At 55.5% G+C, this 10963-nt stretch overlaps 1 protein-coding gene across 1 annotated transcript; it reads right to left on the bottom strand.

Annotated features, from left to right (window-relative positions):
* Positions 1-455: 455 nt before the first annotated feature.
* Positions 456-9785, bottom strand: FBXO46 (F-box protein 46). The gene is made up of 2 exons (XM_069089057.1): positions 7942-9785; positions 456-3488 (listed from the first exon to the last, which is right to left on the bottom strand). Exon 2 carries the CDS (start codon positions 3414-3416, stop codon positions 1527-1529), a length of 1890 nt encoding a protein of 629 aa, XP_068945158.1. The 5' UTR covers positions 3417-3488; positions 7942-9785; the 3' UTR covers positions 456-1526.
* Positions 9786-10963: the final 1178 nt, after the last annotated feature.

A 10963-nucleotide genomic window follows, 5' to 3' on the forward strand; every position in this document is an offset into this window, starting at 1 on the left:
ACATGCTTAGTACAAATCTAAATGAACTACTGAAGGTCCCCAATGAATGGTGTATGCTTGGGAACTCGGGGGGCCATTGCAGAAGGGAAAGAAAGCCCTAGGTTTGCCACCAGAGGACCTGGCTTTAAATCCTCGCTCTTCTAATTACAGACCCTGTGTGACCCAAAACAAAGTTCTCATCCTCTGAGCCTCTGCTGTCTGTCTGTCTGTCAGTGCAGAATGTAGCGCTGTCAGACTGGGCACATCTGAAGATGACAGTGAGATTTTCCAAGTCTATGATAAAGAAAGCTTTAGGGAGAGAACATGCTGTTTGAAGTAGATAATTTGTAGCTCTAAATTCTAAGACGCTACTTGTTCAAATGTGGATTATTGTTGTTAATCTTCCCAACCCAAACTGGGCCTCTGGACACCTCCCCCTTTCCACTCCCTGAACACAGACCAGCCCAGGCCCAGGCTTATAAATAGTTGCTTTATAGAAAGGACCGATTCCCAAACCGGCCAGACTGCCACACATGAGAAGCATTCAGAACCACAAAGATGTAAAAACAAACAAAAAAAAACCACCACGAAACAAATAAACAAACAAAATTAAACTGTCCCAGACTGGATACCCAGCTTCCCCAAGAAACCCAGGAGTCTGCTTTTCTTGTGGGAGCCAAGTGAGAGCAAGCCCAGCCCGGCTACAGAGGACCAGGGACCCCCAGAGTTTGCTCTGAGCTGAAGTGAGGAACCCAGAAACTCCAACCCAGGTTTTCACCACTCTCAGAAAGGATTCACAGCTTTGGGATTGGGGGTTGCTTTAAATTGTGGGCTGAGAAGTAAATGGATTCAAATCTCTCAAAAAGAAATGTTTTCCCTTCCCCCCCACCCCCAGGAAAGGGCAGGGGAAAGATTATGGATGAGACAGATTTGGGAGAAGATGCTGCTAATGTCTCTTCCAGAGACTGGAGAGAAACATTAAGGGGGTGGGGATACTGTCCAGGAGAGTGGACATGAGGATCAGTGAAGGAGACAAGCAGTCTAGGGGAGGGGGTACAGGAGGATCGAGATAAAAAGGCCTGGAAAAATTACTTGAGGAGTGGAGGAGATAGACACAGGAGCATGTTGGGGTACAGACAAGGCCTCAGTCTACTCTGCTGGTAGGGCCCTTGGGGGTAGAGACTGAAAGGGGACAGGGCCCCTTGTTCATACCCCAGCACCATCCCCATCTGGAGAGGCCAGATCAGAGAAGGAGAGGGGTAGAGAGGGCTGAGATGAAGACAACACATTATTCTGAGATGCCCTTCTCCTTCCCTGGGCCCCAAAACACTTTAGGGAGAAGAGAAAGTCTGTATGTTTACAGAGGTGGGGCTTAAAGAGTGACAACGAGCCAATCAAAGTGGGGTGTCTCAGGTAGGCTCTTCAATTCCCTGTTTGATTGGCTACCAATCGGTTGTTTGTTTTTCCAGTGGGAGCAAGCCAAGAAGCGTCGTGGGGTGGGGCTGGGAGGGGGGGGGGGTGGGGCCCCCCCCCCCCCCCCCCCCCCTTCACCTGGCATCCTCGCGGCCAGGCCGTGAGCCCGCCAGTGTGTGGCAGGGCAGCACCCAGTTGTTATCGTGCAGGCCCAGCCTGCAGCCCGGCGTGTCTTTGTCGGGCCGGCGGCAGCACATCCAGTAGGAGCGGCCATACGGCAGGTCGTGGTGGTAGGGCTTGGGGTGCCAGCGGCACAGAGACACGTCCCCCTTCTCGTAACACTTGCGGCACTGCTTGCACGGGTCATCGCGGTAGAGCGGGTGGCGGCTCCAGCGGGAGTCCGTGGCCTGGACGCCGAAGGTCTCGATGACGCACTTGAAGTAATGGCAAGTGCACTTGAGGGCGGCAAGGGCGCGCGTGGGTAGGTAGCCGAAGATCTTCACCAGGACGTGGTCGGGCAGCAGCAGCATGTACTGGCGGGGCTCCAGCAGGCGCTGGATCTTGAAGCGGATCTCCAAAAAGTCGTGGGACACGTGGTGGTAGAGGCGGCACAGGGAGGCATCGGAGGCGGCAGGCACAGCCTCAGGCTCGCTGCCCTCGGGCGTGGGCACTGCGGGTGCCTCTGGGGCAGCCGGAGCTTCTGGCGCAGGCTCCCCTCGGGCGGGCAGCAGGAAGAGCTGCCCCGGGGGTGGCGGCTCCTCGGGGCTGACCGTCAGGCACACTGTCTCCTCCTTCACCGTCTTTGCACCGTCCTTCCCGAAGAAGACGCACTCGTCCACCACGCCTGTAACCACCACATCCACGTGGAAGCCTGCAGCGCCAGCGCCCCCGCACTCTCGGGCCCCCGCGGGCGGCGGGGGCGGGGCTGGGGGCTTATCCCCGGCAGCTCTTTCGGCAGGACCCTCGGGCCGGGTGGTTCCCGCTGCCTCCCCGTCGCCAGCCTCGTCAGCCCGGGCCAGCAGGAAGTCCACGTTGCTGGGCAGGGCATCCCGGGAAGGGCTGATGAGTTGGTACAAGTCACAGGTGATCTTGTCCTGGGCCCGGCTGCTGGGGCCCGGTCCTCCGGAGTAGGTGCATCCTGGACGGCCGCTGCAGCCTGCCCCCGGCTGGCTGCCTTCGGGGGAGCGGGGCTCCCGGCTGCTGGAGATCCGAAAAGCAATACGCACCTCGCCAGACCCTCCACCTCGTCCCCCGTCCCCCGCGCGCACCTCCTCCTTGCGCGGTCCATCACGCTGTGCCTCAAAGTGGGCCACGGCCTCGGCCACGCGGCTGCAGTCGCCGCCGGGCCGCCGCTCCCCACCCGTGCCCTGTGCACCCTGCTCGGCAGCGGACACGAACACGACAGGGGTGGGGGCCCCTGTGCGGGGGTAGCTCTGCAGGGCCAGGGCTGCCCTCTGCTCCACCAGGGCCACCATCTCGGCCACAGAGAGCAGGTCCACGTCCTCGGGGGCACCAGCAGCTGTCTCGGAAGGAGCCTGCAGCTGCTGGTCCTCATCTCCCCCAGCATCAGGAGGCTTCCCAGGGCTGGGGCGGGGTTTGGTGGAGTCAAGGCAGCGCCGCCTCCTCTTGGCCTTGGAACTGTCACTGCCCCAGTGGCCCTTGACCTTCCCGGCACTGGCTCGGCTGGCGCCACCGCCGCACTGGTGAGCCACAAAAAAGGCCACTTTCTCCTTGGTGTTGCCTGGCTTGATGACATACCAGGTATCCAGCAGGACTCGGCCCTCCTCACCCGGGGCAGTGGAAAGCAGGGGAGCTGCTGGGGCAGCTGGGGCTGGAGGCGTGTTCTCTGATCGGGCCAGCCCATCGCCGGGGCTTATGCTGCTACCACTGCCAGGTTCCGGACAGGCCGGAGGAGGTGGGGGCTTGCGGGCTGAGGGGGCCGCCGAGCGGGGCTGATTCTGAGAATAGGTACCAAAGGGCCTCGGGCACCAAAGCTGCACTGGAGAGAGGCTGCTGGGGTCCATGGCTGTTGGGCCAGACCAGGGTCACCACATGCTGAAGACCCTGCAGGTGGAGATGAAGGCGCCCAGAGCCACCTGTGGAAGGGAAGACAGACAGAAAGGTCTGCAAGCAGTTGTGGATAGGACCTGCCTTTTTTTTAATTAAGAAACTCACTCCACCTCGAAGTTGGGAGAACTCCAGAACCCCCTGAGCCAGAGGTGCACAAGTAGCAGCACTGTGAAAGGGAAACTGCATGATGTTTGGAGTTGGGGGGGAGGGTTCGAATCCTGCCTTTGCTCCTTCCCTTGGGAAAAACCCCTTTCCTTCTTCTGGCCCTTCATTTCACCTTTATTAATGGGCCTGGGGCATTGACACTTAGGATCGATCTCCAGCTGTTCTTGCTATAGGATTTCTAAGGACTGTGTGGGGAGGCCAGATATCATAGCAATTTGGGGAGAATGCCTCATGAGGATAAGCTGAAGGAACTAGGAATTTAGTTTAAGATGAGAAAAGAAGGTTTGGGGAGGAATGCCTTCAGAACTGAACTTCCAGGTAAAGCTAGGATCAATGGGCGTGCATTGCAAAGCTGAAGCTTTAGGCCAGATGCAAGTAAAAACTCTGAAAGCTTTCCCCAAGTGTGATGAATGATCTGACAAGGGAGGAGATGTCCAGAAATCAGCTGGGTACTATGGGGGAGGCGCTAGAGAGAGAATTCAGGTATTGACTGTATCAGAGATCTAGAGCTGAAAGGTGCCCTGGGGCACATCTTTCCAGCCACCACCCCCTCTTGTACGGAGAGAACACTGGCCAAGTCACTAAGCAAATGGGCCCTCAGGGCTCTCCTGCTTCCTCAGCCCTTTGGCTCCCTCACCCCCCTTGCCTGCTCCCTCTCTCTCCCGCCCCCCCCACAGCCCAGTCTAGCTCACTGTGCTCGGCATACCCCTCAAACAACCCTGCAAGAATATGCAGCACTGCCCACAGCTATGGATGCCAGGGCCCACTGGTTAGAAGGGAACTGAAAGCAGAGGACATACCTGTCAAGGCTCTTGGAATTAGAAGGGAGGGACTCAATAAGGTAATGGGGTACAACCTCATTCTACATAGGTGTAAACTGAGGCCCAGAGAAGGAGGGGAAGGGCACAAGGCCACAGAGCCAGGGGCTTCAGAGCTGTGGTTAATGCCAGAGTAGCTGGCCTGAGGCTGGATCTTCCGCATGGGCTCTAGTCCTGTCTGAAGGGGCATAGCACCCCCCTGGGGCCTGGATCTTGCCTCTTCCTCCATTACTGGGAGCGCCACACATCAAGCCCCCTTCACTTTCCCTGACCCCCAACCACCAAATAGATCCACCCCACGGCCCTTTCACCCAGGCTCTTCCCCAATTGTAGGCAGATACATTTAGTGCTGGCAGAGCCCTGGGAGGTCGTTCTAGGCCAAGGCTTTAGTTTAGTGATGAGCAAACAGGCCCAGGGAGGCAATGACTCGCCCAGGGTCACACAGCTGGCCAGCGGCGGGGTCCAGGACTTGCGACTCAAAATGCAGAGCCCTTCCCCACTGCCGCCAGGAGGCCTCCCGGCCCGCACTCCCTCCCGACTCCGGGTACGGTTCAGAGAGAAGCCCAGGGCATGGTAAGTCAGGGCGCATGCTCCAGGAGTGCGGGTGGGAACAGGCTACGCCCCCTTCTCGTTCTCCTGGCTCCCAGGCTCTCGCCCAGCTTTCGAGTGAAGCGAAGGAGAGAGGGAGGGGGGAAGGAGGAGGGAAGGGTGGAAAGTCGAGCTGTCCCGGGAGCCCGCGCCACCACACCCCTCCCCCCGCCCCTTTGTTGACAGACTCGCGCATGACGGCGCTGCCCAATGAGAGGCCGCTGTTCGGGGCCATGCCCATATATGGCTGGACATCGGTGGAGAGGCGGGGCTGGGAGGTGTGGGGATGTGGGGGAGGGGAAGGTGTGCGCGAGCTGGCCAGGGAACGTCCTCCAGTTCTTAAGCCCGCACTCTCCCGTACGGAGGGAGGGGGGTTGGACTCCAGTCCTCCGCGGTTCTTCCTAAACGAAGCTCCCACAACTCCCCTACCCCGCTTCCCCCCCCCCAACCTAGACAGGGCGGGATTTAAAGCGCCAGGCCCGCACTGAAATAGACACTGAAAAGGCCAGGAGAAGTGGGTGGAAACCAGGCGGGGATAGTCAGAGGGAGAAGAGAAGCCTGGCGCTACGCCCCCCTCCCACAGACCCACCAATATCCAAGCAGGCTCTTATCCCCTGGGAGGGGAAACTTGGGCGGGCGGAAGGAGGGGCCTAGAGCTGGACTCGAACCCGCGTGCCCACAGACTCTCCAGAGGGCAGGGGCCGTGCTGGGGTTCACCAGGCCGGGGCAGAGCTCCCTGCCCCCACCCCCACCTCACTGTCACCGCACACGGCCTAGGCAGAGCCTGGAGGGACCCGAGTTCAAATCTCACTTCTGCACACTAGCTGTGTGGCCCAGTGACTTAACGTCCACTCCAAAATCGGGTCACGATGCCAGAACCCAGGCACGGAGCATACTGTGATCCTTAGGGTGATGTACAAATGTCCCCAGGAGCTGGGAGGAGGGGTGCTTCAGTTTGGGAAAGCCACTCCTGCCCTCCCTGGCTGCTGCGGATTTCCTGTTCCTAAGAGTCCGAAGTCCAAGCTAGGATCACGTGAACTCAAAAACCCGGGAGCCTGTAATGCCCGACACCCACTGGCCCCGAGCCACGCAACCTTGGAACCTCAGTTTCCCCATCTGTACAATGGGAATTATAACACCAGCCACTTCAGAGAGCGATGGTGAGTCTCACAAGAGAGAATATCTGTAAAGCACTTTGGAAACCTGAAAGTGCTTACTGAATGTGAGCTGTTTGTTATTTACATTTTTTAAATGAAATTTTATTGATAAGCTGTTATTACTACTATCTTCCATAGCCCATAGGATAAAGGTCAAAACGGATTCAGTGCCATAATCATTTAAGTGCCGTCTATTTCTTTCTACAATCAAGGCTCAACTCCTCTCTGCAGTCCCCAGCACAGCCTTAAAGACCTCCAGGTCAAGTCTCTCAGGAAACACTTCCGGCCCTTTTTTCCCCGGAGTTGCTGGAGCCACCAATACCAATCCTCACTCTCATCTGCCTTATAGAGGCTAAGACTGTGAGCTCCCTGGGGGCAGGGACCAGACTTCATCCACTTCTCCTTAACTTCTAAGGGGAGTTAAATAGAGTCAAAGAGACAAGTTTAGAATTAGAAGGTACTGACAATCTACACAATTCAGACTGTGTAGCTCAACTTTGACAAGGCCTCCATTTTACAGATGAAAAAACTCAGGTCCAAAGGCAATGGGACTGCACGGGAGTCAAAGGAAGGAACTTTTCTCAGGCCACCTATGCCCTCTCCCCCCTCCACATACACACACACACAGGGCAGATGCCAGGACGAAAGCTGGGGCACAGGGGGCTGGTCTGCCTCCTACTTCCCGGCTCTTCACTACATCTCCTGCTCAGGCACCCCTTCACTGGACCCAGGACATAGAGAACCCCAGATCTCATCTTGATGGGGCTCCTTAGGGACATGAAAGATGAGAGGCTGACACCCAGATACAAGACCCAGCTCTGATTGCAGAAATAAGGAACCTGGGTCGGGCCCAGCTGTCTCTTACTACCAGTCCTTTGTCTAGGAATAAAATTCCCTTTGCCCAGGCCCAGTCTTTCGCCCTTCCCCTTTCGGGGGTGTCGGTTTCCTCAGCTGTAAAGTGAAGAGGCTGATGGTCACTAAGATGCTTCCCATCTCTGACATCCCAGATTCTAAAGTCCTAGCCTACTCCTTCCTGTTGCCTGTTCCAAGGTCTCTTTCCCCTCGGAGATTCCGGGCTCTGTGGCCTCTCCCAGCTTTCACATTCCACGTTCTAAGCTCCCTCCCAGCTCAGATATCCCCTGTTCTAAGCTCCCAGCTCCCCAATGGGTCCCTCCGAGCCCAGACGTTCCATGTTCTAAGGTACCTCCCAACTCGGACACCTTGACATCTGGGGGCCCTCCAGGGTCTCTAGCTCTCCGTGGTTCCCTGAACTCCCTGAGGCCCCCAGGACCCTGCCACGGTGCATGATCCTGACGGTCAGGCTTGTCCCGGACCAAGAATGGGGTGTTGCTGTGTATGGGACGGGGGGTGGCGGCGGTTTCTGGGCATCCCACCATCTCTGGAGCCGGCAAGGGGCTCTGACTTCGTACACACACACACCTGCCCCCTCCTCTTACGGATGGGGAAACTGAGGCCAAAGATTCCCGCCCGTCCTTGCACCCGTAGGGAAACTGAGGCCAGCCAGGGAGCGCGGTAGAAGGACGGAAGGAGGCGGGTCCCCCCCCACCCCCACCCCCAGGGTCAGGACCCCTGGGCTGGGGCGGGGCAGGAGTGAGGCCCTTTCCTCCCACCTGTCTCCCCTCCCCCTGGGTGCCCCGCCCCCCCGGCCCGGTCTCCGCGCGGGGACGCACCCAGCGCCCGCCCGTGGGCCGCTCCAGGACGCCTCTCCCCGTCCTCCCCCTCGGCCTTACCCGCTCCGGGCGCCTGCAGGTCGCTCCGCGCCAGGGGCTCCCCCCACTCACTCACTCACTCCACTCACTCCACTCACTCGCCCTCCTGCCTCCACTTCCGGGTTCCCGGAGCGGGGCACGCCGGGAGTTGTAGTTCGGCGCGAGGTCGGAGGGGACGGGAAGGGCGGAGGGCAGGGAGGGACTCCATTTCCCAGAAGGTCAAACTTTCGGGAAGGTCGGAGATGCGGGACCGCGGTCTTCTATGGGAAATGTAGTCCTCAGGCTGCCATTTTGGCCAGCATCCTCCTTCCCTGGGACTTGGGCAGTGAGCACCACATTAGGAAAAAGGACCAACGCCTTTCCCCCCTGGCCTGTCAGACCCAAGAACAGGGCCAACAAATATACACCAGGCACTATCCTAGGTGCTGAAGAGAAAAAGGCAAGAATGAAGCAGGACCTGTCTTCACGGAACTTTTTTTGTTGTTGATAGATGGCTACTGAAACCCAATCCAATTCTGTATCCATGATCGTGTAATCCAGTTCTCCTGGACTTCTCTGACCACACCTTGCTGTGTTCCAAATACTCTGAAATCTAATGACCCAGACTTTCTTGCTTTTCCCTTGCACATGGCATTCCATCTCCCTGACTCTGTACATTATAATAAAATACTCTCCCTCCACATCTCTGACCTAGTTAAAATCCCATCTTCTGCAAGAAAACTTTTCCAATCATTCTTAACGCATTAGTGCCTTCCTTCTGAGATCAGAATTTTTCCTGTATGGATATTGTTTGTATAAAGTTGTCTTCATCTTTAGATTGTAAACTCCTCAAGGGCAGAAACTGATATTTACCTTTCTTCGTATATCTAATATTTAGCACAATGCCTGAAATTAGGTGCTTACTAAATACTTGTTGATTTGACTTTGAGTTCTTTTCACCACATCCACTCACACTGCCTCTTTAGAATTATTGCCTCTGTGTGTGTGATTTTTAGGGCTGCAAAGGAGCTTAAGTAAAGATCATTGTATCTAGAACCAAAATGATGAAGCCAAGACCAAGAGGGAAAAGGATACGTCCAATTTTAAGAACAAGCCCTCATTTTACAAATGTAGAAAATGATGTTGGGGTTTGTAGAAGAGAAGGCATGGAAGAAAGAGACCCATATCTGGGGTAAGGGCCTGGGTGTTTGCATCTCAGTTCTGCTATTTACCATCTGGTACGGACTTGGATAAATTACTTGCCATCCCAACACAAGCTTCTCTACTTGTAAAATCAATGGGATTACTAAGGACTCTTCCAGCTCTATATCCTGGTTATAGGAAGGGAACTTGCTACCTTGAGTATATTAGCTTCGTGTATTAGATAGAGCCCCAGAGGACTCCTTTTCTGGTCCTGACTCCCTGTCCTTGACTACTCTGTGAAGGAGAGGGTCAGACAGGTCAAACTACCACCACCTTGTCCATCATCTCTCCCTCAGACCCTGAAGGAGGAAGCCCAGAACCTTGAACCTAAGAACCCCTGAAAGAGTCATGCTTCCAGCCGCGTGTTAAATGGTTCAGCATCAGAAACTGATAGAATTGTATTCGTTGTAAGAACGTTAGAGAAGTTATAGCATCTGTTTTGATGCTGCTCCTTAAGTACTTGTAATGCGAATGTAAATTTTAAAGATCTTCCCTGCCTCTAGGCTAAAGTGCACCAGAAGCCTGGGGAGGGAGGCTTGTTTTTCAGAAGATACTTTTTGATTGGCCAGTGGGTCAAAAAGGTTGTTACATTCTCTGAGCCAGGAGAAGGCTATATAAGCACTGATGTGTAGCTTTGTTTCGGGACTCACTTTGAGAAGTGTTCTGTGATTTGATCTGAATTCTGGGAAGCCGTTGTTGAGAGTCCCCCGGCTTTGAAAACCCAGAATGTGGAAACCCAGATGTTGACTGGGTATGGATGTAATGGTTGGACAGTTTGGAAATCTGTCTACTTGATGTTTCTGTCTTGATAATTATGCCTGTATACTTTGAGGTTCAGGGTGCTGACCTTTTCTCCTGAACAAGGTAAACGATATATGTCTGACTGATTAAAGTAAGCTTGTTAACCCATTTTGAGTTGCTTTCCTTTAACAAAGCAGATCCAAGAACCTGTATGGGCAGCAAACCCTGAGGACGCGCTTGGGGTGCTTGCTGCTACAGTACTATGGAAACTTTGCAGCTGATTCCATGCGTCTTGTCTCCCCCACACCCCCCCCCCCAGAATGTGACCTCTTTGAAAGCGCGCACTCTTCTTTTTGTATCCCGAGTGCTTTGCACAGAGTAAGCACATAATGAATGTTTCATTCTTTCATTCATTTAAGGTCACTTAAAGGTCAATTTTCTTTGCCTTATTTCTCCATCTACAAAACGAAGGAGTAGACCCATTCAGGTTCTGAATTCTGCGTGATGACAATTGAGAATCTGGGTCAGAGCAGGACTTGAATCGGGTGGCTAACCCATGCGACTAGGCTAACCCAGGAGAAGGAGGCTCTTAAGGCGCAGACACTGGCGGGATCATCGCTCACGGTTGCTACAGCAACTGAGCAGGGGCGGGGCGGCAGGAGGAGCATCTCTGGAAGTGCGGCCACGCCTCCCTCTCATTCCCCGCCCCCCCAGGCCACAACGACTTCTGATTGGCTCCTGTGTTCATGGTCCCGACTTTTCGCATCTCTCTCCTCCCCCCTTCCTTTTTGGGACAGCCCCCCACTGGCCCATTCGCCCAGGTGGCGCTGGAGTTCTTTTGGTCCAGCCGCAGTCCTTCCATTTAGGGAAAGGAGTGGGCCTCGGAGCTTGCAGCCACGTCCTAAATCCTGGTCCTCCCTAGGTCACCTGGAGCCAGTCCCTTGTTCCCCTCCCCAGTCACTGGGCCTCAGTTTCCCCATCTGTGAAATAGAAGTGGTAGCAGGATTGACTACTCTTGGGACCAACACCCCTCATTCTGAAGGCGGGAAAGCTAGCAGGGAATGATCCCAGCTCAGGGCTCCTGGCCCCCGCCACAGGATTCTGAGTGCAGCCCTTCCAT

The sequence above is a fragment of the Petaurus breviceps genome, unplaced genomic scaffold (genome assembly GCF_028583685.1).
Source record: "Petaurus breviceps papuanus isolate PSGF00001 unplaced genomic scaffold, PetGlider_PUasm1.0 185, whole genome shotgun sequence".
Taxonomy (NCBI): Eukaryota; Metazoa; Chordata; class Mammalia; order Diprotodontia; family Petauridae; genus Petaurus; species Petaurus breviceps.